The following is a 27340-nucleotide window of genomic DNA, read 5'->3' on the forward strand; positions in this document are numbered from 1 at the left end:
GGGGAGGAAGGGCAGGTGGGTGGGTCCACGGGGAGCCCGGGGCCGGGCGCCCCCGCCAAGGCCGGGCCCACCGCCTACTCACCTGCAGGTCCTTGGTTCCGTGTGTCCGGGGCCTCACCGGGGTGTAGATCTCGCGCTGGGAGAGCACCGAGGACTGCGGCTTGATAACCGTCAGGAGGTGTCTCTGCTGCACCAGGGCGTCCTTGAACTCCTCTGTGGTGCGCGTCTCCAAGAGCCGCAGGCGGAAGGTGATATCTGAGAACATGGTGGCGAAGGTCCGCGCCACCTCCGTGGCCGTCTTGGTGCTTTTCTGGGGGGCCAGGACGGGTCAGAGGGGGCCGGGCCCCGCCCCCCCAGAGCCCCGCCCCCCCGCAGAGCCACCACCAGGGGGTGGTGGACACTCACCGTCTTGGGGGGCGCCATGACCAAGATCACGAAACGCACCTCGCACGAGTTCTCGCCCCAGTTCTGGGGCCGCTCCAGGCGGCTGATGCACACATGGCGCCGCTGCAGCGACTTGATGTTGCAGCTGCAGGGAGAAACAGCAGTCAGCCCCGGGGGCGGCCCGAGCGCCGGCCCGAGGATGGGGGCGGGGGGGAGGGTTCCGCCCCGGGTCGGCGCTACTCACATGATACAGAGCCAGGACTGCTGGTACTGAACCCCCGTGAAGGTGGCCGTGACGCCTTGGATGATGTCGGAGAGGAGGTGCACTGGGGAGAGCAAAGGGGCGTGAGGGGGGACGGACCCCGCCGCGGCCCCACGCCCTCTGGCCCCCCGTCCAGGGTCAGTCACCACCCCCACCCGTGGGAGGGAGGGGGCCCCCCGGCAGTCACCAGTTCCCTCTCGAGGCGTCCCCGAGTCCGTGAAGAGCGTGGCCATGATCCGGTCGAAGTTGAAGCCGGGCTCGGCGTTGTTTGGGTCCTGGGAAAAGCGCCGCAGCATCTCGCAGAGCACGTCGTCCAGTGTTGTGGCCGTCTCGTTCAGGATGATGCTGGCCCGGGCCAGGAAGCTGTCCAGGTCGCGGTGGGCTCGGATCTCCTCCTCAAAGTTCTTTAACTTCAGGTACTGGAGACCCGTCAAACCCAGCGAATGAGGGGGAAGAGCGGTGGCCCATGTAGGTGAGGCCCGGCGGAGAGGCAGGCCCACCAGCGGGCATGTGCGCCCGAGCCCCTCCCCGCCCCCTGCTCCGCACCCCAGATCCCCGCTTCTGCTCCGTGTCCTGACCCCCCCCAAAACAGACGGGGGCCAGGGAAGCTAAGCGGGGCGGGCTCTCTGTAACACCCCCATCCCTGCCACCCTCACCTGCCCCGCCAGCCCCAAACCGCTCACCTTCCTGGAAGTGTGCAGGAGCACGCAGCCCGAACTGGCGTCCTCTGTGGGGGAGAAGAGGCAGGGTTGCCAGGGCCCCCAGCACGGGGCCGCGGACCCTGCTCACCCTCCGGGTCCCCCCACCCCCCTTCCGGGCCCCTCTGCCCGCACCGCTCAGGTTGGCCTGCATGTCCAGGTTGAAGTTGACGAAGAACCGGATGCTGTCTCCTGACACGATGGAAGAGTTGACGGTGTCGAAGAGCTCTTCTTCTGTTCCCTCGACGCCATCCTCTGTGTCACACTTGAGGTAGCCTGGGCAGACGGGGGAGGTCACAGACAGACCCCCGGCACAGACGGGGGCACAGGGCAGGGACACAGCGGCTAAGGCAGGCTCAGACACAAGCGCGCGGCCAAAGCTTTGCAAGGACCCACGCAAGTCCCCCAGTGCGCCAGGATCCCAACTCCTGACAGAGAGGAACTGGAAATGTAGAGGCAGTGGCAGGGGGGAGACGGAAGGAGCAGCCAGCCGGGGTGGGCAGAGGCAGCATGGGACGGAGCAGCAGCAAGGACAGTGGACCGGAGGTGGGGAGACGGGTGTTTTCATTTCAGCTCAGCCGTGAAACGAGTCTTTGGGGGCTCAAGGGAGGGAGGGGAAGGTACAGGAAGGCACCGGTCAGCTTCCTCCTCTGTGAAGCCAGAGGCTTGAACCAGATGGAACTAGCACGCTTCCAATCGTCAGGCCCTGACTTAGGCCGCCCTTGGAGGGGTCAGTGGGTAGAGAGGAACAAGAGGGCCCAAGCATAAGATGGCCCGTCCTGGAGGGCTCCCAGCCTGTCGTTGCTAATACGGACCCCTTCCACCCGGGGCAAGGCTTGGGGAAAGGGCTGTGGGGAATCCCACCATCCTCCCCCCATACAGCACTTCTAGAGAAAGAGGGACAGAACTGTTACTTCCCCTCCGTCCTCACCTCCTAAATGCGTTCTCCTCCTCCTTGAGCCGTCCCTTCTTTTTTCCTCTGTGACAGAGGAGGAGGGCATGGGCAAAAGCGACGGTAAGTGAACCCGGGGCCATGCCTCCGAGGAAGAGCCTGGTGGGCTCTGGTTGTTCCCTGAGGGACATGGATTAATCTTCCTAATGCACAGTTCTCATCACATCACTCCTATCCAGTGACTCCCTCCTCTGCCTGACCAATTTCCTGAGCTGGATTTGGGGCCCACCCTCAGCCCCAAGCTCATCTCCTGTTGCTACCCTACGGCCCTCCGCTCCGACCAGGTGGCCGACTCCAGGTTGCACGTGCCAGGTTGCTGCCAGTTCCCAAACCTTTGCCTCTATTGCCCTTCCTTGGTACCACACCCTCATCACTTTTCTGTGCCCACTGTACCCATTCTTCAGGGCCAGCTCCAGGTCCCCCTTGTCCAGGAACCATTCCAGAACTTAGTGACCTCCTCGGTCTTTGACTGGGGGTCTCTGATGCCCCAGAGCCTCCCTGAATCCCACTTGGAATCCCCCACCAAGTGAATATTGACTTCGTGCATTCTAGCACTTGACTGCACCATAACTGTCCATAACTCTCTCCCTCCTGTTCCAAGTTCTGGCCCTGTCCTAATTGTGGGCCCATCTCCTGTCTCCTCCTCTCCCTTCTTTCTTCCCTCTTTCTTCCTCTCTCTCTCTCACTTTCTTTCTCCCTCTCCCCTCTTCTCTCTGTCTCTCTAGCTCTCTGCTTCTGTTTCTGTCTCTGTCTCTCACTGCAGGAGAGTTTGGGGTGATATGGAATTATCCTGAACTGATAGAGAATCCGCCACAAACCCATTTCTCCCTCTCGTATTGGCCCTCCCCCATTCACTCACTGGTGGTGGGGGAGGGGTTTGTCACACTGACTCATTTCCCCACTCATCCAACTATATTTCCTCTCTACATACGGCCAGCAGCACCCCATTCCCCTCCCAAGGCTCGAGTCCATCCGGGGGATCAGCACCTGGGGCCTATCTTTGGCATTTGAGGGGTCCATGAAACTCCCTCCTCACTAGGGCACTTGCCTCAGTGCCCTTTAGGGTCTCTGACTAATTATTCATTGTCCCCAATCACATAAACCCAAACTCCACACCAGAAAGCTCCCTGCATCCACTCTCACAAAGGAGATTTCTCCTGCTGCCTGAGCCCAAGTCATGGCCCTGCTTTCTCCAGGCCTCCATCCTTAACTTCTCTCTTCTTCCCCCTCCCTTCCCTCCATTATCCCTTGTTTTGCCTCCCTCTAACCCACTCCTTCCCCACACCATCCTGCCCTTGTCTCTGCCTTCTCCAGGGGCCTCTGCTTGGGCCCCGCCATCTCCTCGGAAGTCCTCACCTCAGCACGTCCCTTGAGCCCAAGGCCCAGAGAAGAGGCAGGCTGGTTCCTTGCTTTCAGCCTTATTCTCGGACTCCGTGCTTTCCTGTGCTTAAGCTGCCTTCTAAGCTTCCCTACCCCTGGCTTCTGGCCTCCAGGACACGCTCACAGTCCCAGAACTGGAATCTCAGAAGCAATCTCATCCCATCCAACCTTCTCCCCTAAGCTCACCATGGCCTCAGTGGCCCGGACACCCCAACTCCCGGTCTCATCCCCATCCCCACTAAGCCCGAGGACTCCAGCCACCCATCAGCATGAAGTCTCGGAGCTCTTCTTGGCTTCTCCACTCCCTGCCAGCCCTACGTCGGCGTGATCTTATCCTAGACGACACTAGGACACAGCCCTGCTTAATGACTAACGGAAAGCCTCCCGGATGACAGAATGACTCACTGCCTGCCTGACTGTCCGATGTATTGCCCGGTAAATGGACTGGCTGACTGATGGATCTCCTGACTGACGGACTGGCTGATGGACTCTCTGGCTGAGCAGTCAAGTCATTGCTGGAGATCCTCATTGATGAACTGCGCGACAGATGACCTGGTTCACTGACGGACCTTCTGACTGACAGATTACCAGATGACAGGGCAATTCACAGAACGGATCGGTTGGCTGGTAGACTCCCTGCCTGCCGGATTGCCTGACACGTACACCACCTGACTGACAAACTGTCTGTCTCCCCCTCCAAGGGCATGAAGTTCCCTTGAAAAGTATCGTGAATTGTTGGGTCCTGCTCCATGTCCCATGAGAGGAGGGAACTAGAGACACTGGAGGAGGGAAAGGAAGTCTGTGTAACTGTGGCTACCCCGAGCTTTCTGTTCTTGGTCAGATAAGTCATGGGGATCCAAGGCTGGAAGAAGGACAAGATCTAAGGGCCAAGTGGGTGAGGGCAGACGAGATTTCCCCGAAGGCGCCGGGCCCAGCTCTAGTGGGCAACCAGTAGAACAGGGTATAGAGCGCCGGGCCTGGGGTCAGGAACACCAATCCAGCCTCAGATACTTCCTAGCTGTGGGACCCTGGCCAAGTCATTTAACCCCAGTTTTTTCAACAGCAAAACACTTAGCACAGTGTGTGGCACATAATAGGTGCCCTTCTCGAGTACTTAGGGAGAAGAGCCACATATCCAAGGAGAGTGGATAGTTCCAGCCCTGATAAATGGATAGTTTGGGGGAAAGGAGCTAGAGGAAAGTGGAACCCTAAAATTCTGATAAAAGGCCTGTCTCCTCAGGGCAATAGTGAGACTCATTTCTGATAACAGTCAGTCAGGGCCCCCTGTGGAGCAAAAGCTACAGATCCCATCTCTCCAGCTACTTTCTATATAGGATAGCAAACTACTGGGAACGGCAACTCCATCCTCCCCCTGCCCCGCACAGGCCAGGCCAGGGCCCAGCAAAACCTGGGGTCTCACAGAAGGAAAGGTTGAGCTTCTTCCCCAGGGACCTCCCAACAGCAGAGGGACAGCAAGGCAGGCAGAGAGAGACAGGCAAGATGGATAGAGGAAAGGAAGGAGAGACGGAGAAGGGTCAGAGGCGGGGAGAGCACAGAGAGGCCGACACAGACAGGCGAGCAGAGACCCAGCCCCTCGGGAGAGTGAGGGCACAGATAAACTGGCAGAGCTGGTGCCCAGACAGACGGAGCAGGCGGACAGATAAAATGTTCCTTGGCTTTATGGTCTTACCAGTTTCTTCAAAGAAGTATCCATTCTGCGCCATAGCTACAGGTGGAGTCTCTACAAAGAAAAGAGAAAGGGGATCAACAGGAAACCTGAGGTGCCATCTTATCCTAACTGATCCCGGGGGGGATGCCAGGCAAGGCTTCCAGGAAGCTGTGTTCTTGTCTCCCACCCTCAGAGACCTTACGGACACCTCAGCCAGGTAGAGCCCCCCACCCTATCTTTGTGTGAGAGTGGGATTAATGGACGTTTCCTGCTTCTCCCAAAGAGAATGTAGTGAGTACCCTTCCCTAGGTAAGAGGCGCCCCAGCCCTCTTCTCTCAGGGTCAAACCAAGGACCCCTACTGCAGCCCCAGGCAGTGTAACCGTGACAAGACCGGGGACTGATCCCAAGTCCTCTAGAACTCGAGACCTTCAGGTCAGAGTAGTAGGACCAAAAGCTGTCCCCAGGATGCAGGGGCAAAGAGGAAGGCCTTTCTTGGTCAGTTTCTTCCTCCAGATGGGGGCCTGTCTTTTGCTCAGCTTTTGGATAAGTTTTCTCCCTCCATCAACCCCTCCTTTCTTCCTTCTCCCTCCCTTCTCCCCGCCCCCCAGCTCCACCCCTTTCAGACTGGGCTCCCTCTCTGAGGGGCAGAGATGGAGAAGGAAAATTTCTGCTTCTTGCCTTTGTCCCAGGATCGGGATGGAGGTGGGGATGGGCAAACAGATTAAATTCTCTCTGGGAGTGGAGGATGGGAGGTCACATTCTCTGCATGTCTCTCTCCCAGAGTTAATAACAATTCTCAGAACAGGAAGGGGGGTGAGCTCCTGAATAAGTGAAGGCCACGGAGGGAGGGTGCTGCAGCCCCCATCTCTACCCGTCCTACTAGCAGCATTCAGTGCCCCTTATTGCACTTATTGCATGGGGCGGGGCAGGGGGTGCCGTCTGCAACATCAGGGAGCAATAATGAATGGCTTGCACCTATGCTTGAGCCGAGGAGAGACAGAGATACATACACACACACACACACACACACACACACACACACACTCCAAAAAAAATCAGTCTTTTCCATTTACTGAGCAAGGCACACACAGGGCTTGTGTCCTTGTGTAGTCTCCAAAGGTTTCAACATATCTCTGAAGTCTGGAAGAATTGTTTGTACCTATTTGTGTTTCTGGGATTTTCATCTTCCCATTTGTCTCCATCACTTAGGGGAAGGGAAGAGGGGGGTTAACTTGGCAACTTAGTGAGTAATAAAAATATGATGTCAAAGACATTCCCACTTGGAAGAATCCAAGACTCGTTACAGTGAGCCTGGTGCCTGGGAAGCCTGAGAAAAATCCAAGCAACCACGATGAAGAGAAAAGGAAAAAGCATAACACCTATAGGATCCGTTGTTTCCCATCAAGAAGGATGTAAGGAAAAGGAGGTTAGGCTGTCCTCTGGGGAATTGAGAGTGGTACAAGGGCTCAATACACTCAACCCATAAGAGTGTGAAAATGAGACTTGCCATAGGACAAGGAAAAGGGAAAGGGAATGTGAGTAGTGAGGGATGGCAGGACACACTGCACATCACAGAGGCTGGAAGAGGAAAAGAAAGGGCTGAGTCTTGCAGACAAAATGTAGAGTACTTGAATTTTCTCAGTATCAGTGAACATGGGCGTTTTAAGAATTGGACATTAGACAGGTGACAGGGCAGGGTAGTCCGACCCTGAGCAACCTGGGCAGACAAGGAGAGAAGGCACAACAGGAGGCAGAACTAGTGTCCTTCCCTAATCAATCACCATTGGAGCAAAAAACATAGAGGTAAAAGAGGAAACTAAGGCAACCAAGTTTTAGTTCAGAATTAATTCCCAGCATTAATCCCTGACACAATTCACAGACATTCTTCTTCACCAGATCTGTGTCTCAAAGCTAGTGTTAGTTTGCCAAACTCTCACAGAATTAACTGCTCCCTTCAGTCCCCCAAACTTTGCATCAGCCCTTGCCAGTTCTAGTCCCAATCTCGGTTCCATGTTCTTGTCCTAGGCCCTAACCCTGTCTTCAGGTCATATGAATATGGTCATAGAATGTAGAGTAGGAAAAGACCTAAGGCATGATCTAATTCTACCCATTTTATAGATAAGGAAACTGAGTCCCCGAGAGGTCACACAAATTGTTCAGTCTCACAGTAAGTCAGAGAGAATGGATTGAAATCCAGCTCCCTTCTTCCTTCCTCTATGCCACACTGTATTCTTTACCCCAATTCCCTAGATCTCTGGTCCTGTTTACACACCACACCTGCTCCCTTCATCAATTCTCCAGATCTATTCCATATGCTTATACATCTGCTCCTTTCACTATTCATCTTCCAGACCTTTGCTCCTAAGTAACTGTCCCATCATTTAGTCCCTAGATCCTCTCCCTGTCTCAGCCCAGCTCACCATTGTCAGGATTGAAGGGATTCTCCGATTGCTCACTGAGTGAGCGCCTCTTCCTCTCTGCACTGCCTACTTCCAGGATTTGTGTGTTTGTCTGAAGGCTAGCGGTGTGGAGGATTTCTGTACCAGCTCCCCCCGTCCTGCCACCCAGTCCGGAGGTGGGTCTGTGTGTATGTACATCTCTGACTGTGCGTGGGCAGGATGGGCTGTGTGAGCCTGCAGTGAGCTGCGGTGTGAGGGGTGGGTGTGTGTGTGTGTGTGTGTGTGTGTGTGTGTGTGTGTGTGTGTTAAAGAGAGACACAGGGTGAGAAAGGGAGGTAGGAAGGGAAGGAGAGGGAGACAAGAAAGAGACAGAGAAATACAGAGACACAGAGAGTGACAGAGAAATAGAGAGACAGAGAGACACACAGAGAGAAATAGAGAGACAGAGAAATAGAGACAGAAATACAGAGAGAGAGCAGAGAGACAGAGAGACAGAGAGGCAGAGACAGAAACAGATTCATGAGCCCATTCCGAGGGCTGTTTGCGCGGAAGAAGCTTCAGGGAGGGGAAGGAAACAGCGCGTACACTAAAATGAAAGTGACCGGGACTGAGGTGTTTGGGGACCCTGGGTGCCCTCCAGCTGAGCCTGGAAGCCTCAGGGCATGAGGATGGGGCCGGAAGGCAAGCGTACTAAGATCATGCCAGAGAGTGGCCAGACGGAGTCCAGCTGCACGCTCACTGCCAGTTCCTGGTGGCCACCTGCCTGCCCACACCTCCAGGTGAGGGCTCAGGAGCCAGTGTATGTAGTAGACTGATTCGAATTAGAAACTGCAAATCCTAGCTAGGCTACTTCCCAGCTAGGTGACCGAAGCCAAGTGACTTAATTTCTTTAAACCCCATCTATCTTAGTCCGTAAAACGAAGAGTCGGGGTCAGAAGATCCCGCGGGTTTCTACCAGAGCTACCTTTTGGGCTCGCGTTCCCGGCAGCCCCATTCCCTGGGAGCAGTGATGCGAGCGCACACCGTCCCCGGGGAATGCAGAAGGGAGAAAGTCTGAGCAGCCTCCAGAGGCATTAAGAGCCCACAGGGACCCCGGCTTCTTTGCAGACGGACAGGAAAGGGAGTTCGCTGGGGGCTCAAACTGTGCCATTCCGACCAAGAGTGGAGAACCCGAGAGGCTCAGGGAAATCACTAAGTGGGGGGTGTTGGGGTGCTCTGGAACAGATTTCGGAGTGTACTGTTCTGTGCGACTTACCTCCGGATTCTCAACTCCCTCCGAGAAACCCTCCCGGGTCACAGCCTCCAGGCTCCCGCCTCCCTCCCGTCCAGCCCCCCCGGGGATCTCTATTTCTGTGGCTACCCAGATATGTATCTGGGTTCGGCCCGTGCGTTGGCCTGGGGCGCCCGGACTCCCCGAAGCCAAGGCCACGGATCGGGGGTGAGCAGCAGCTGGTTCTCGCTTCCTCAACGTCCCTCAAGCTCAGAGCAAATGGGGCCACCGGAGCTCGGCCTCTGAACTGGGTGCAGTCGGCGGCTCCTCGCTCGGGGCTTGGGCGCGGAGAGGAGCCGCAAGCCGACCCCAGGCCTTAGCAGGCAAGACGACCCCCAGAGCCCGCCCTTGGCCGTCCGCGTCCGCCCCTGCCCCCAACCGACGGCCGCAGACGGGCATCGCGGCTCCCGGGGAGGGCCGCCCGCCCCTGCCGGGATGCTTTTGCCCGGGACCGCGAGCCCTGAGCCTCCCCCAGCATCCCCCCCGCCCCCCACGGCGCTCACCGCACGGCTGGAGGTGAAACGCCGGCCTGGCGGTCCTGGGCCCCTGCCTGCCGGGTCAGCCCATCGCCCGGGCGGCTCCGGGCCGGGACAGCGGCGGGACTCGGCGGCTCTCCTCCAGCGCCCCGCCGTCGCACCAGTCTGACCCGAGCTCCCGAGCTCCCGAGCTCGCGGCCGGCAGAGCGGGGAGGCGGAGGCGGGAGATCTACCAGCCTCGAGACACACCCCCGGCCCGCCTAGGGGAGGAGGGGAGGGGGCCGCGTGCGCGCGCGCGCTCCGGAGTGTATCTGGATCCGTGGGAGGCGGGAGGCGGGGGGGGATGCGGCCATTGCCCCTCTCCCTGCGATGCCCGTCCGTCTGTAAGGCCGCGGAGGTATAGGGGAGGGGGCCCAGCGTTTGGGCGGTGTGTGTGTGTGTGCGTGGGGCGTGCGTGTGCGGGGGGGGGGGGGGGAGGGCCCCCACCCGAAGGGGTGGGGTGGGGGGGGTTGTCCCCACACTGGGGGGGGCGTGCGTGCGCGCGCGCGGGTGTCACCCGCGGCTCCGAAGCTCCTCGGGGGAGGGGGAGCAGGTGCAAGCGCCCGGTCTCCGAGGGGTTTCCGCAGGGGAGCACAGTGCCCGCGGCCCGGCCGGCCCCTGAGGGAGCGGGGAACGCGGAGGCCCTGGGCTGCGCGCCGCGCCGGGAAGCGCCGGGATTACTCGGCCTTTAATCTCCGCGCTAACAAATGGAGCTTGGGAGGGACCTGGCCTCCCCGAGAGCCGGGGTGGGGCAGAAATCTGAACCTGCCCCTCCTGCGGGGGAGGCGAAGCTCCGCCCTCGCCTTCCCCAGGGCTCTCAGGTTTCCTGAGGGCCCCTCCCTGCTCCCCCCTCGGGATCCTCCCCAGGCCACTTGCTTCAGGAGGGTCCTCCTTCCAGGGCTTCTCCGGGCGGCTCCTTGGCATGTGCGGCGCCACCGCCTTCGAGGGGCGCGCGAGCAGCGTTCAGGGCTCCCCGTGACCCAGCTTCTCAGGTGGGAACCCAAAGCCGAAGCCCACAGCTCGGGTCCCTGAGAGGTCCCCCCCGTGGCTGGCTCAGTGCGCGGGCACGTACCCAAGGCACTCCCAAACTGCGGATCAATCTCCGTCCGGCCCTCCCCCCACTCCGGGGCGCAGTCTCCTCCTCCCCCTTCGCCAGCCCCTCCTGGGCCACACCCGACCACTGCCAACTCCTCTCCCTGTCTTCATTCCAGTTCTTCACGAAATCCCACCTCCTCCAGGAAGTTTTCCCAGACTAACTGGAAAAGCAGGCACAAGTTCCCAAGAACCCCTCCCTAGTACAAGAAGGGACTCCTTTCCCTCCCCCCATGCCCCCTCAGACACAATAGAGCTGTGTTTCTGTACGAGTGGACGAGGACCCTATCTTATTTATCTTTCCGGCTTCCTTGGCGCTTAGGGAAGGGCCTTGAGCACAGTGCGTGTTAAACAAATGTGTATCTCTGTGTTTGGGTTTGTGCTGCCCTATGATGTCTACAGAGTCGGCACTTTCGCGCTGACGAGGGCAGAGCTGTGTCTCCCTGCGGGCCCTCTCTGGGGATGTTCCTGTTTCTCTCTCCGGTGGGGCAGAAAAGGTCCTTAGCGCCTCCAGAAGCCACAAGCCCCAGGCGGCTGGTGTGTGTGGCCGAGTCTAGGTGCCACAGCCTCTCCCCAGGACTGGGGGGAAGGAAACGCCTGGTGCGGAGGAAGGGATACATACCGGTGAACCCCCGGGAGCCGGGATATTTGTTTCTCTGCCTTTCTCCGGGGAGAGTCTGTCTCTGTGGGGACGGGAACCTCAGTAAGAGCCCTCAGGCTGGTGTCTCCTCCCGCCCTACTTCGCTCCCCTGCCTCCTGCCTGAACCAAGCAGGCTGACTTCAAGGTCAGGATGTGGTTTGGGGTAGTGCTCGCTCTCTCCCTCTCTAACCCCTCCCATCCCAGCCTGGTACTCGCCAATCTGCCCCCCCCCCCCTCAATTTCTCTGTCACTCAGGGACCAAGGCAGGGCTGGTTTGAGATGCTTTCTCTCTCAGAGGGTGAGGAGAAGTGAGCTTCCCAGGCGGCCCCAGGGGAAAAGCTGTCTGGGTCTCCCCAGGCCCCAGTTAAGGGATACGGATGACTGGCCTACACTATTAGCTCACCAAGGTCATATGAGGGAACTCCAGAGTCCTTCTACCACTATCCAATTATTCTCCTTCAGTCTCTTCAGTCCATCCATCCTATGCATCCACTAACCCCCACCGGACTCTCAGATCTCATTTAGCCCTCTGTCTCCCCCTCCCTCCATTAACATCCATTCATCTTTCCATGTTCTGTCCAGTCATCCCTTCTCTTTTTCTCCATCACCATCCATTCCTACATCAATTCTGCCTATAGTTCTCATACAGAAATCCCTTGCTTCCCTCCCCACATCACCATCCATTCATTCCTAGCTATCATTTTCTCAATGTGCTTCATTATCTCAGTGCATCCACCTCTCCCTCCAATACCAGGGATTTAAACATTTATTTACATTACAAGTGTATACATCCATACTTTTTCTTCCTCGACTACCCACTTGTGTATATATTTCCATATTTCTATCCATTCTAATTCATTGGTCTGACCTCTTCTATCCATTCATCCACAAATGTATCTCCTCTCACCACAGATTACCTAACAATGTTTACATGTAGAAACTGGAAACAGCTAATGAAGGGGACTGAGAGATAGGCGGAAGATTAAAACAGCTTTGTTATTCTTCAAGACAAATGCTGCATTTCAGCCAAATCAGTCTTTGAACTGTTTCCATAATACAGCTCCCCCTCTAGCTATTCTTTATCTTCTATCTATCCATCAGAATATCTGAACCCCTCAATCCTTATCTCTGATTCCACCCATTCATCCATATAGTGACCAGGGCCTCTCCTTGCCAAAGCTACCCTTTTAATCCTATCCCTTACCACCTCTTCTAGCATCCTGCTTCCTTAATGTCACTTCTATCTAGCAGGTTCAGTTTCTTCATCTCTATTAATTCCTTTCTTTTTGCTTGCTAATATACACAGGTATTTCCTATTTGATCAAATCTTCCCTGTATCTGACTCCTTCAAGCTGACTTCTCATTTCTCCCCTTTTCACCACTATGCCGAAGGAATCTGATGAAGCTTCTATGTGACAGCCCTTTAAATGCATGAAAAAAAGACCATGCTCCTCTCCAAAATGCCCAGTTCTTATAATAGATTTTCATATGGCATTCTTTCTCGTCTTATATATTGGTCATCATCCTCTGGACACCTTCCTTCCTAAAATATAGAGGCCTATGGTCTACACTAGCTGTCTTCATTTCAAATTTAGGTGACTATTGTTAATAGATGGCAATGCCATCTCTAGAAACAAGAACAAAGATTGGGACTAGAGATATAGATTTAGGAGAGATCTGGACAGAGGTGTCAACTGAAGATGTCAATAGAAATGGCTATGATCACTAAGAGAGTATTTAAAGATGCTCAAGTAAATATTCTTTAGGCGATGCTCATAAGGGTATAGGAAACAGAGACAGTTAAGGAAACAGAGAACGAAAAGTTAGAAGGGTAGGAAGAGAAGCAGAAAGCTCTGTTTTTCCTGAAAACAAATTTCTTCATTAAAACTGGTCATGGTATTAGCCCCTGAGTATGCCATGCTGATAACCTCCTTCCAAATCCTTGATCTCCCCATTCCTTCTACTAAAGATCCCCCTCTTCCCTGCCCCGCCCCCATCTGTGCTGTTTTAATTCCTACTCACAGGGTCAATGTCAAGCCCTCCAAGAAACTTGCTGTGACTACTCTAGTCTCTACTTATATTTGCCTTCTCTAAATTCCTACAGTGCTTAGTTGGAATCACCAATCTAGCCCTTGGGATTGGGATTGTCATTTATTTTTCCATATATCTGAGAGTAAACGAGAATACGAGGTGGTCAGTGAGGAGTAGAAAGAGACCTGGATTTAAGACTCCCCAATCCACCATTTGATAACTAGATGATAGTGGGTTAATCTCAGAATTCAAGAATGTCAGAGTTAGAAGGTATTCAGAGAACATCCTGTCCTATCCATGCCTGTAGAAGAGTCCCTTCTGAAGCTTCTCTAATAACTCCTGTCCATTTGTTAAGGTTCTATAGTGTTTGATAGAATCAAACCTAATCATTCTTTTGTGTGAACACCTTTTAAATATTTCAAAGAATGCCCAAGTAAGTCCCCCTGGAGTCTTCTCTTCTCCAAGATGAGCATTACCAATCCTCCAATTTATCCCACTTTATATGGCATGGTCTCTAATCTATCCTAGTCACACTTCTTAATGCATTCCAGATTATCAATGTAAAATTATAAAATTTGGCATATAGAACTGCACCCAATACTTTACCACCCTGTTTTCTCATTTGTAAAATGGATACAATAATCTTGGCCTTACAGCATTTGAGAGGATTATATGAGCTAATGGTTGAGATAAGCTTTGGAAAGCAAGTATCAAGTAAATCAGACTGCTGGTGATTGGTCATATCATAAGCCTCTTGATGGGAGGGACCCCTGGGGCTTTTGGTGTCTCCCAGGGAAGGCCTTGCCCTCAGGAAGCATCTTTTCTGAAGGTGGAAGGCTTAGGGATGATCAGGGGAGTAGTGGAGGCTGGGGTCTTCCAGGTAAGGAAGAAGAGGATTTCTTCCTAGCTATTACTCTCCTTGGAAGCAGGACAGATCAAGAAACTGGTTAGGTGCCTTCCTGAGGAGGAAGCACTGGGATTATCATGAAGATGGGGGCTGGGAAATCAGACAGCTGATTCTTCATTCTAGTGAATGGATGGGTCATTTCATGATATCCCTACCTCCGGAGCATCATGGCTGAAACTAGATTATAATTCTTATGTTGAAAATGTCTCCCATAGACTATTAAATCTGTCTAGTATATAATACCTAAGAGAGAAGAAATGACATGTTAAATCACAGATAGAATTAGGACTGTAATTCTTCTGATTCTACCATGAAGTACAAAAAATCTAGTGCTGACAATGGATGATGCAGATAACACATCTGATGATGCTGACTGTTCTCCCTCTCTTCCTCCTTTCCTCCTCTTTTTAGAGACCTAAGATATGCTTAAGGAGCCTGAACACTTCGACACTCCAGGGTAATAGCTTGAAAAAGGAGAAGCATTTTAACAAGCAGGAAGAAACTAGAAGGCTTTTTAAAGTAGCTGCCCTTGGGGACTACAACTAGAATATCAGTAATTATAGCCAATAGTTACATAGCACGCTAAAGTTCAAAAAGAACTTTATAGACACTCTCTTGTTTGGTCCTCATTCTCCTTCCTTAATAAAAAATTGAGGTACCAAAAGGTTAAGTGACTTGCCCATGTCACATAACTAGTAAATGTCAGAGGCTGGATCCAAACCCAGGCTCTCCTGACTCCTGGTCCAATGCTTCTTCCTGTATATGAGACTTCAGAGTAGAAACCCTGTCCAGACTATCAATCACTAGAGCATTCAGATCTCATGTGGCCTCCTGTGCACACAGATGAACTCAGCTTGGGTTGGCTAGACTTGTAATGAGTACTTGGCAATTCAGGACAATCTAACTGTACTCTCACGGATAGGGTGGAAAGTACTGACTTTATTCCATGCTCCTGGCAAAGCCCAAATTTTGCTACCAAGAGAGAGCTGGGTCTGGAGGAAGAGAATGGAAGTGACAGAGACAGAGACAGAGACCCACACAGAGAGACAGACAGGGGGAAGGAGGGAAAGAGAGAGGAGGAGGAGAGCAGCTGAGGATCTCTGGCACAGAAGGGGATAGGTGATTGCTGAGCTTGGTACATACCAGATATCTTTTGCCCCTAAGTGTTCTATTGTTGGCATGGCTGCTCCAGGATGTACTAGAATGAGGAGGATGATCCTTGGTGAAAGAAAGACTGGTTCTCATTACATTGAATTCCCAATCCCTATATTTATGCACACCTGCATTTTTGATTTCCTTCACAAGCTAATTGTACAATAATTCAGAGTCTGATTCTTTTTGTACAGCAAAATAATGTTTTGGTCATGTATACTTATTGTGTATCTAAGTTATATTTTAATATATTTAACATCTACTGGTCATCCTGCCATTTAGGGGAGGGGGTGGGGGGGGTAAGAGGTGAAAAATTGGAACAAGAGGTTTGGCAATTGTTAATGCTGTAAAGTTACCCATGTATATATCCTGTAAATAAAAGGCTATTAAATAATAAATAAATAAATAAATGTAAAAAAAAAAGAAAAAGAAAAAAAAAAAGAAAGACTGGTTCTGAGTCAGGGTAACTCCCCTGGTTGAAGGACACACACACATACACACACACACATATATTTATACATGGATACATGCCCACATATCTATCTATATATCTCACTTGAATTATACTCGTTTCTCTCTATATCTTACAACTTCTAGTTGACTACTCTTTGAGGGGAGGGACTGCTATTTTTGCATACCTAGCACAAGGCCCTACACATGGATATCATACTCTACTTGCAGGTAGCTATCCCCCTTAAGTCATCAAGGCTTTCTCTCCACATCAACCCCTTGCCTTTATAATATACAGGTTGGTGATCCTCAAATGCTCTAACTTTCCAGATCACTAACCTCAGTTTGCATGAGCTGCTCTTCCACTCAGCCACACACAAAAATATCCATATCTAAGATTTCCTTATGACCCACAAGAGTGCTGCTTCTACAATCCAGAACTCAGAAATTCCTTGATCACATCATAACCTCCTAATCTTGTATCTCTTCCTGTGACTCACCCCACCTAAATCTATTTTTTCCTCATGGAAATCTCCAATAACTCCCTTCCCTATTTTCCCAATTCATCACATTGACTTTGGCCCCACTTTTCTCCCTTTGAATTTCTAATGAGAGAAAAGTGGGAGAAATGTTTTTTAGTGGGAGAAAAGTTTTTTTGTGAGCTCTCTCCTTTCTGATTCTACACCAAAAACACCCTCAGCTTCATCTTTTACTCTACATTTCTTTGGTTTTGCCTCTGATTGAAGAGCTGGTCCTTCTCCTTGTCAAGACCAAGCCCGCTCATTTGTCTTTAATCTCAAAATTTTCTCATCTGAGGGGGAATAGGGTGATACAGAGTACAAGACCTTTAGTCAGTAAGACCAGAGTTCAAATTTTGTCTCAGATACATATTCATTAATTAACCCGAGTTAAGTAACTTATTTAACCTTTGTCAACCTCAGTTTCCTCCTTTCTAAAATGGGGATAATTATAGCATCTTACCTCACAGAGTAATTGTGAGGATTAAATAAGTTAGCATTTTTACAAATCTTATATATAATCTTATATAAATATATAATATATAAATCCTAGCCATTACCACCACACCACCACCACTATCTACCATAGGAATTTGGGCCTTTGATATTCTTCTTTCTTTTACTAATTGGCAACTCTTTCACTTCTTCCTTACTTTCCATAAACATGCCCAGATCTTTTAAAAAAATAATAATAATAAAATAAAATGATCTTTCTTTAAACTCTCAAGCTATGGCCCTATATATATTGCCACTCTTTCACTAATTGCTAGGGGGAAAATCTATATTTATGTATTCCACTTTGTTATCTCTTACTCCTGAACTTCTTGTAAGCTGGCTTCTGGGCCCACTACTTAACGTTTTCCAAGGTTACTAGCTGTCTCTTAATGGTTAAATCCCAAGATCTATTCTAAGTTTCCCTTCTTCCCTGCAAAGTCTAACTCAGCTGTTCATCTCTCCCACTGGGATAAGGTCTCCTTCCTTGTTTTTTGGGACACTACTTTCTTGGTTCTACCACTTGTCTCTGCTCTTCCTCAGTCCCTTTTTGATGGCTCATCCCTCATGCATAGACATGCCCTACTGCGCTCTCTAGTACTTTCTTCTCTTTCTCTCTCTTAAAACCCATGATTTCATCAGCAACTAGATGACTCCCAGCTCTACACAAAGAGCTTTCATCTCCCTCCTAAAATTCCAGCCTTATTACCAACTAACTGCCTGCTGGGCAGATCCATCTGAACATCCCATAGATATCTCAAATTCAACATATCCAAAATGGAACTTATTACCTTTTCTTAACTTCTTTATGTAAAAGGTACCATCTTCAACCTTTAAGCCATTTTCTTAATCTTTTTATTCTCCTTTATCTTCCTTTTCCAATCAAGATTTATTGACACTATCTTCACAATTTTTTGTATCTATCTTCCTTTCTCCATTCATAAAGTAGCCAATCACCTTACACTAGCTCAGGCCTTTATCACTATGTACCTGGACAGCTGCTTCCAGTTTACTCCTTCCCCCATTCATCCTTTACATAGCTGCCATGTTAATATCATTCTATCTTTCACGTATGGGCCTTTTTTTTTTTTTTTTTTTTTTTTTTTTTTGACAAGCCATCCTTGAAATGCTCTCCTTCTGTCTCTTGGAATCTCTAGCTCCCTTCAAGAATATGCCCATGGGATTACCTCCTACCCCAATTATTAATGTTTAATTATCATCTCAATGCAGATATTCTTAAAGTCTTGGTCTCTCTGCAGCTCTCCACTTCTGAACTTCCAATTGCCTACTGAATATGTCAGATTAGACCAAACTCAACCTGTCCAAAATTGAACTCCTTGCCTTCCTTCCCCAAATCCCATACTCTTTTTCCAAATTCTCCTATTTCTGTTAAGAATTCTATCATCGGTCATCCTGCCATCTAGGGGAGGGGGTGGGGGGGGGTAAGAGGTGAAAAATTGGAACAAGAGGTTTGGCAATTGTTAATGCTGTAAAGTTACCCATGCATATATCCTGTAAATAAAAGGCTATTAAATAAAAAAAAAAAAAAAGAATTCTATCATCTAGGGAAAGGGACCTGTATGTGCACAAATGTTTGTGGCAAGTCTCTTTGTAGTGACCAGAAACTGGAAACTGAGTGGATGCCCATCAGTTGGAGAATGGCTGAATAAGTTGTGGTATATGAATATTACGGAATATTATTGTTCGGTAAGAAATGACCAACAGGAGGATTTTAGAGAGGCCTGGAAAGACTCACATGAACTGATGCTGAGTGAAACGAGCAGGGCCAGGAGATCATTGTACCCGGCAACAACAATACTATATAATGATCAATTCTGATGGACCTGGCCATCTTCAGTAATGAGATGAACCAAATCAGTTCCAATAGAGCTGTAATGAACTGAACCAGCTATACCCAGTGAAAGAACTCTGGGAGATGACTAAGAACCATTACATAAAATTCCCAATCCCTCTATTTTTGTCCACCTGCATTTTTGATTTCCTTCACAGGATAATTGTATCCTATTTCAAACTCCGACTCTTTTTGTACAGCAAAATAACTGTTAGGACATATATGCTTTAACATACTTAACATGTATTGATCAACCTGCCATCGGGGGGAGGGGATGGGGGGAAGGAAGGGAAAAATTGGAACAAAAGGTTTGGCAATTGTCAATGCTGTAAAATTACCCATGCATATAACTTGTAAATAAAAAGCTATAATTAAAAACAAATAAAAATAAGAAAAAAAAAGAATTCTATCATCTTTCTAGTTCCCAATCTTAGTATTATTCTTTATTATCCTCTTTAATCTAATCAGTTATCAAGCTTGTCATTCCTATCTCGAAGGAATATTTCCCATCCATCCCTTTCTCTCTACTCATATGGTTGCCATGCTAGCTGAGGTCCTTATCACTTCTCACCTGGACTGTTACAAAAATCTCCTGGTTGGCCATCTGCCTCATCTCTTCTTATGTAAATCTAGCTTTCATACAGCTGCCAACTGATTTTTTTTTCCTATAATACAGGTATGACCATATTATTCCCTTATACAAGAACTCCAGTAGCTTGGCACCTTGTAGCAGTTGTCCATCCCCATGCTTAGAAGGAATTCCCATTTTATTTCTCTTTCTTAGAATCCCTGATTTCCATCAAGCCACTTCTTCTATAGAAAGCTTTTCTTGATCTTCCCTAAAAAAACAGTTACCTTGTATTTATTTTTGCTTATACTTTGCACATGTTTATTTATCTAGATATTGTCTCTTAAAAGAATGCAAACTTGAACTCCTTGAAAGTAGGCTCTTTGGTTTTGTGTTTGTATCCCTGGCACTAGCACAGTGCTTGACTGATTCTCCCCATTCCCTTAATTACTCTATATTTACTTTTTACATATTCTGGATTTACTTATATATAAGTTTCTTCCCCAGAAGAATATAGTCTCCTTGAGGACAGCAATGGCTTTATTTTTGCTTTTGTATGCCCAGTGCCTAGCACAATGGTTGGCACACTGTGTTAAATTCTTTTTTATTTGAATGAATAATTATAGTTTGAATTGACTTGAAAAACTCTGTAGTTCTACAGCCCCATTTAGGAGCTGTCCAGATTTGGTTAGTATATCCCCAAAACCATTCCTTTTCTTTCTCAGGGCAAGTCCTCCCCTACTCCCCAATCTGAGAGTTTTCTCTGATTCTTCCTTTGTCCTTACCTCTCACATCTATTCAGTCAATAACTATTTCCATAATATTTTTCACATCTGTTCCCTTTTCTTTATTAATAAAAACACATTAGTCTGACCCTTTATTATCTTTCACTTAGACTGTTTCTAAATCCACTGAGCAGGTAAGGGATGTGGTTAGATCTGCATTAGGAAGCCAGAAGATGAGTCAAGAAGCAACTAATGTTGGGAATGAGGAGCTGAACAGTTAGAGTAGGTAATGAGAAAACAAAACTACTATACTACTTTGCAGATGTTATGATGATAGGTTTAGAGAATCCTAGAGAATCAACTAAAAAACTATTAGAAACAATGAACAACTTTGGCAAAGTTGCCGGATATAAAATAAACCCACATAAATCATCAGCATTTCTATATCTTACCAACAAAGCTGCAGCAAGAGATAGAAAGAGAAATCCTATTTAAAATAACTCTAGATTACATAAAATATTTGGAAATCTTGTCTGGCAAGACAAAGCCAGGAACTATGTAAGCACAATTACAAAACATTTTTTATACAAATAAAGTTAGGTCTAAACAAGTGCTCATGGGTAGGCCAAGCTAATATAATAAAAATAACAATTCTAATTAAATTAATTTACTTATTCAGTGCCAAACCAAACTGCCAAAAAACTGCTCTATAGAGCTAAAAAAAAAAAAAATAATAATAAAGTTTGTCCAAAAGAAGAAAAGGTCAAGAATTTCAAGGGAATTAAAAAAAAAAAAAAAAAAAGAAATGCTAAGGAAGGGGGCCCTGCTGTATAAGACTTAAAACTATATTATGAAGTAGCAGTCATCAAAACCACTAAGATAGAGTAGTAGATCAGTGGGATAGATTAGGTTTACAAGATATAATAATCAATGACTATAGTAATCTAGTGTTTGATAAACTCAAAGACTCTAACTTCTGGGAAAAGAACTCACTATGACAAAAATTGCTGGAAAAATTGAAAAATAGTATAGCAGAAAGCAGGTATTGACCAACATTTAATACCTTGCACCCAAGATAAAGATGAAATGGGTTCATGATTTAGACATAAAGGATAATACTATAAATAAATTAGGAGAACAAGGAATACCTCCCATATCAATGGAGAAGGGAAGAATTTATGGGAAAAGAAGAACTAGGGAACATTTTGAAATGCAAAATGGATAATTTTGATTACATTAAATCAAAAAGGTTTTGCACAAACAAAACTAATGTAGCCAAGATTGGAAAGGAAGCAGAAAACTGGAGGGAAAATTTTATAACCATTGTTTTTGAAAAAAGCTTCATTTCTTTTTCTTTCCCCTATTTTTAATAGCTTTTTATTTTACCAAATACATGCAAAGATAGTTTTCAGCATTCACCTTTACAAAACCGTGTGTTCCAAATTTTTCTCCTTTCCCTCCCATAGACATCAAATAATCCAATATAACATGCAATTCTTCTAAACATAATCATCATGCTGCACAAGAAAAATCAGATCGAAAGTTGAAAGAAAAAAAAAAACATGAGGAAAAACAAACAAACAAAAACAACAAAATAAAATTAAAATAGCCTTTTTCTTTTTGAGGCAATTGGGTTTAAGTGACTTGCCCAAGGTCAGAGAGCTAGGAAGTATCTGAGGTCACATTTGAACTCAGGACCTCCTGACTTCACAGCTGTGGCTCTATCCACTGTTCTACCTAGCTACCTGAAAATATGCTTCTTTTATATTTTTCTTACATGTACAAAAATGTTTGTAGTGGCAAGGAACTGAAAACTGAGTAGATGCCCATCAGTTGTAGAATAGCTGAATAAATTATAGTATATCAATGTAACGGAATATTGGAATATTATTGTTCTGTAAGAAATGAGCAGGCTTATTTAAAAATGCCTGGAAAGACATACATGACCTGATGTTTAGTGAAGAGAGCAGAACCAAGACAGCATCGTGCACAGTAATAAGATTTTTGTGATCAGCTGATGGACTTTGCTCTACTCAATAAAGCAGTGATTCAAGGCAATTCCAATAGACTTGGGATAGAAAATACTACCTGCATCCAGAGAGAGAGCTATGGAGACTGAATGTGCACCAAAACAAAACTATTTTCACCTCTTTTTTTTTTTTTTTAATTTTGTTTGCCTTTTTTGGGTAGCTTTTTCCTTTTGTTCTGATTTTTCTTTCATAACAGGGCTAATATGGAAATACGTTTAAAATAATGGTATACATGTAACCCATAACAAATTGCTTGCTGTCTTGGGGAAAGGCAAAGGAAGGGAAGAAGGGGAAAAAAAACTGGAACTCAAAATCTTACAGAAATGAATGTTGAAAGTTATGTTTATATGTAATTGAAAAAAATAAAATATCAAATTTTTTAACGAGAGTTGCCTCTCAGAGAACTGGAAGGCTGATGTGCCCAGGGTCATATAGCCAATATGTATCAAAGACAGAATTTGAACTTGGGTTTTCCTGACTCTATCATGGCAAGCTCTTTTACACAGAGAGAAACAGAAGGAGGTGATAGATATTGTGGAGGTAGAATCTATAGGAACTGGCGACTTATTGGATGAGGGGGATAAGAAGGAGGCATGAGTCTGGATAACTGGATGTTAGTGCTATCAAAAAGGAGGGAAGTTGGAAGGAGGAGCAGAGTTGGGAAGAATCATGTCCCTTAGACTCTGTTTCCTCCAAGGGTTAGGCCAAGGTCTGCTTCTTCTCTGTCTCTCCTATAATGTGGTTGGGCACATAGTAGGGCAGCAGGAAAGGGAGTGGCTTTACTGAAGTCCTGTGATTGATGGGAAGGAGATGGGGAGGTTGTGGGTGGGTATAACCTGAGGAAGGAGTCCGTCACTCTCTACCTTCTGCTAGGGATCATCCCTCCAAAGAGTTCAAGCTAAAGAGTGTATATAAACAACCAAAACATTAGCCCTCACTCTCTTCAGAAAGGCACCTAGCATCCAAGTTTTGCCCAAAGACCCCTAGGGAGGATGAAAAACTTCCCTCAGACCCAAACCAAAAATGAGGCTCTGAGCCCACTCGGGCCCTTCCATTAGAGATCTCCAAGCTTCCCAGAGGACCCTACCCCAAACCCCTCTCAGTGATACCCAAGAAGCCCTGCGGGAAGTTCTCTAAAATGTCTGAGACATCCTCCAGATATTTTGACATTCTCTGAAGACTCCTAGACTTCCAGATACACCCAGAGCCATATATTTACTGACCTGAGATGAGAACTAGCAGGGGAACCTCAACGGTTCTTGGTCCCAGTCATTCCATGGAAAACTGTTGAAAGGGAAGGTTCCGGGGCTTCCCCTGACCCATCTATCCCTGATTTTCCCCCTTTACAGCCTTAACAGCACCAGGAGATCCAGGGTACTCCCAAGGATACCTGAAGATCAGTACCAAAACACATTGCCAGCCCATCACTTAAGGGAAACTCTTCTTTCTTCCCAGGCTACCAGGTAAGGGTAAAGCCAGGCACAACTGGGGAAAGTTACCACAATGACTATAAGTGATTGATTCCATCAGAGACTTATAGCATAATAGAAATAATAACTCCTTAAATTTCTACAACACTTGACATTTTTACAAATTGTTGTCATTTAAATAATCTAATTTCATTCTCCCATCAACTTTGGAAGGTTGGTAATAATTCCATTTTTTCACATGACGAAACTACAGCCCAAGTTATACATATAATAATCAGACCTGGGACTTCAACATAAGTTTCTAATTTCCAGTTCAGTTTTCTTTCCCTTACCACAGGCTTCACTACTGGCATGGAAACATTTTATTTAGCTTTCTTACACTGTCCTGTTGTGTTCTGACATAGAAGTTTCCTCAAACTTTTTCTTCTCTAAAGCCTCCCAAAGGAAACTCTCTTTAGTATACCTCTAGGGCTTAATAAATGCTTTCAGACTTGCTTGACTCCCAGTGGATGATCTTGCCTCTCACTTCCATAACACAGCATTTTCTCAATAATTCTTTCATCTCTCAGATATCTAATTCTTTACTCCTCCTCAATTCCTACCTTGCCTTCTTAGGTGGCTTCTTTTTCCCCAAGGCTAACACCTCCATTTAAATCTGGTCTCTATACAAGCTGTTTCCACAACTGAATGGAAGATCTTCGAGGACCAGTTTCATTTTTGTCTTCATCCCCCCAGCTAGACTTAGTACAATGTATGATACCTATTAGGTGATTAATAAAATAAATGCTTGTTGAAGGATCACTTCCCATCTTTTTTTGGATCTTAGTTTCTTATTTTACTGTGTCCCCTTTCCAATTGTGTACACATATTTTCAGTTCTTCCATATTCTTAAAAAACTTGCATCCAAGGGTAGCTAGGTGGCGCAGATAGAGCACCAGCCCTGAAGTCAGGAGGACCTGAGTTCAAATGTGACCTCAGACACTTAACACTTCCTAGCTGTGTGACCCCGGGCAAGTCACTTAACCCTAATTGTCTCAGCAAAATAATAATAATAAAATAAAATAAAAGTAAAAATTTTAAAAAAAGCTTGCACCCAAGATATTGTGTCATGATTGCACTCATATAACCTATATTATAAAATTGCTAAATGCCTTAGAGAGGGGTTGGTGAAGGAGGAAGGGAAAATTTGAAGCAAATTTTTTTTTAAATGAATGTTAAAAAGTCTTTTCACATATAATTGGGAAAAAATACTATTTTTAAAAAATATACTGTACTGTCCTTTTTCTTCCTCTTCACTGTCATATTTTTGTTTCTATCCATCCTCCTTCCAATTCCTTGCAGTTTGGTTTCTTCCCTCTCTACTCTGAGGTTGTCAGTGACTTTTTTTTATCTTTATCCTCCTTTTTTTCTCTTTGGTATCTGACATTGTTGACCATCCTCTCCCTCATAACATTTTTCCTAGCTTGTCTTCAGTGACAGCTCTCTCCTGGATCTCCTCTCAACAGTGTGACTGCTTTTTCTAGTTCCTCTCCAACTCCTTAAAATAGGCATTTCCTGAGGCTCTATCTTTTGAATCCTCTTTTCTCTCTCCCAGGATGATTCATTTTATCTATGCCTATGACTTCAGCTATCTTATCAAGGTGCATGACCTTTGGCCCTACCCACTTTCTTGAGCTTCAGTTTAATTCTGGATAATTCAACTCGGACATCCAATCCAGAAGATGAATGAGTTTGAATCACGCCCCTCCAACTATGAGAACTGAATGTGGATCCACACCTTTTTTGTTTGGAAGAATTGCACATGCTTAACCTATATTGGATTATTTGTTGTCTAGGGGAGGAGGAAGGAGGGAGAAAAATATGGAACACAAGGTTTTGCAAGAGTGAATCTTGACAACTATGTGCATTTATTTTTAAAAATAAAAAGGAGTTATTAAAAATAAATAAATAAATCACACCCTTCCAGCTTACAATGTGCTCTTGGACATCTCCTTAACATTTCTGGGCCTCCATTTCCTCATCTGTCAAATGGGAATGTTCAACTAGATGGACTTTAAGGAAACTCCAGCCCTTGATCTATGACCCGATGACTTTCAACTCAGACTCAATGTTAGAAGCAGCATTGTGGTGGAAAGAAGTTTTGCCTGAAAACCAGTACACTGGGCCAGACTGTACCACTAAGTATATCTACAACCTTGGACAAAATAGCCCTTAACAGATCTAAAGTCATCTTATTAATCTGTAGGGCAAAAAGATGTATTTTGGAAAACTTAAGTTGGTCATTTTTTTTTTTTTTGAGGCAATTGGACTTAAGTGACTTGCCTGGCTAGAAAGTGTTAAGTGTCTGAGGCTAGATTTGAACTCAGGTCTGTCATCAGGGCTCTCTCCACTACGCCACCCAGCTGCCCCCAAAATAATCATTCTTGATCATTTTTTTTTTAACTAGGCCTAGAGGATTTCCTCTTCCAACGCAGATGGGCAACTTAACAGTTCTAGAGAGTACTTCTTGTGGCACTGAAGTTAAATGACATAGTCACAAAGCTAGAGGCAGACATTGAACTCGGCTCTTCCAGATTTTGGCAAGTCTGCTAGGCTAAAAGAAGTAGGAAGAGGAAGCAAGAGGAAAATTCTGAAAGGAAGAATATTTGGGGCTATTTTCTTTCCTGTTGTTGAGGAGAGGACGGGGAGGTAAACTGAAAAAAAAATAACTGGAACATTTTCCGGGGGGGGGGGGGGGGGTGAAGGCATCCTCCAAGTCCCTTGGTTCCACTCGGTAGTCCCCAGCCATAGCTCCATTTTATTAAGATTGAGCTGGAAAGGCGCTCGGATGCGGCCTCATCTAGCGCGAGTCACTGAAGCTTGAAGAGAGTCAAGTAAATGTGCGTGCAGACTTGTAGGTCTCAGCTGGAAGGGACCTTTGGCACCCTCAGAGTTCCCCTTCCTCATTGTACACAAGGGGAAACTGAGTAGGAATAAGTAAAATAATTTAGAAATAAGCTCTCAGTAATAAAGGGGCGCACTTAATCTGGACATTACATTACGCCTTATATTGGCCAGGGGACTGGGGGGGCCCCAGGGGGCCCCTGGGGCCTCCCAGTCTAAGGAGCACAATGAGGGAAACAGGAAAACGGGCCCCCACCTTTGGAAGGGGTTTCCCCTTCCCAGGGGGGGCCCCCCACCTACCCCCCTTTCTTCTTTCCAGGGCCCCCCCGCTCCCCACGGGCAAGCCCAGCCCCACCTCCCATCCTAGCCTTGCCCTCACCTGGGAGGAGGCCGCACCAGGCCTTGGGGCATGTCCAAGGGCAGCTCTGGGGGAGGGGCGGGGGGAAGGGGAAGGGGAAGGGGAAGGGAAGATGGGAACTGAGGGAGCTTCCGCTCCGCTTCCACCGTGGGGGAAGGAGCAGAGTTGAGGAAGCTCCACCCCCGATGAACCTGGAGGGCGGGGCCTGAGGGAGCTCCTCCTTTAGAGGCGAATGGGAGGATTCTGAGGGAGCTCCTCCTTTAGAGGCGAATGGGAGGATTCTGAGGGAGCTCCTCCTTTAGAGGCGAATGGGAGGGGTCTGAGGGAGCTCCTCCTTTAGAGGCGAATGGGAGGGGTCTGAGGGAGCTCCTCCTTTAGAGGCGAATGGGAGGATTCTGAGGGAGCTCCTCCTTTAGAGGCGAATGGGAGGGGTCTGAGGGAGCTCCTCCTTTAGAGGCGAATGGGAGGGGTCTGAGGGAGCTCCTCCTTTAGAGGCGAATGGGAGGGGTCTTTGAGGGAGCCTTTTCCTTTAGAGGCGAAGGGAGGTCTGAGGGAGCCCCTCCTTTAGAGGGGAAGGGAGGATTCTGAGGGAGCTCCTCCTTTAGAGGCGAATGGGAGGGGTCTGAGGGAGCTCCTCCTTTAGAGGCGAATGGGAGGGGTCTGAGGAAGCCCCATCACAGGA

The 27340-nt window shown here is 47.8% G+C and overlaps 1 protein-coding gene across 7 annotated transcripts in view; it reads right to left on the reverse strand.

Moving 5' to 3' along the window:
- Nucleotides 1-23284, reverse strand: part of SLC4A11 (solute carrier family 4 member 11) — a 34072-nt gene extending 10788 nt beyond the window's left edge. Inside the window, exons 1-10 of one of the 7 annotated variants that reach the window (XM_031944022.1) lie at nucleotides 23211-23284; nucleotides 5367-5417; nucleotides 4082-4252; nucleotides 2276-2416; nucleotides 1480-1620; nucleotides 1330-1373; nucleotides 834-1065; nucleotides 629-710; nucleotides 406-529; nucleotides 83-310 (exon numbers count right to left, since the gene is read on the reverse strand). In XM_031944022.1, the coding sequence (XP_031799882.1) occupies nucleotides 83-310; nucleotides 406-529; nucleotides 629-710; nucleotides 834-1065; nucleotides 1330-1373; nucleotides 1480-1620; nucleotides 2276-2416; nucleotides 4082-4252; nucleotides 5367-5400 (1197 nt within the window). In that variant the 5' untranslated portion in view covers nucleotides 5401-5417; nucleotides 23211-23284. Of the gene's footprint in view, nucleotides 1-82; nucleotides 311-405; nucleotides 530-628; nucleotides 711-833; nucleotides 1066-1329; nucleotides 1374-1479; nucleotides 1621-2275; nucleotides 2417-4081; nucleotides 4253-5366; nucleotides 5418-9518; nucleotides 9894-11244; nucleotides 11348-23210 lie in introns of those variants that run through there. The other 6 variants (XM_031944023.1, XM_031944021.1, XM_031944025.1 and 3 more) reach the window with 6 other exon arrangements.
- Between the last annotated feature and the right edge of the window lie 4056 nt (nucleotides 23285-27340).

The sequence above is a fragment of the Sarcophilus harrisii genome, chromosome 6, assembly GCF_902635505.1.
Source record: "Sarcophilus harrisii chromosome 6, mSarHar1.11, whole genome shotgun sequence".
NCBI lineage: Eukaryota > Metazoa > Chordata > Mammalia > Dasyuromorphia > Dasyuridae > Sarcophilus > Sarcophilus harrisii.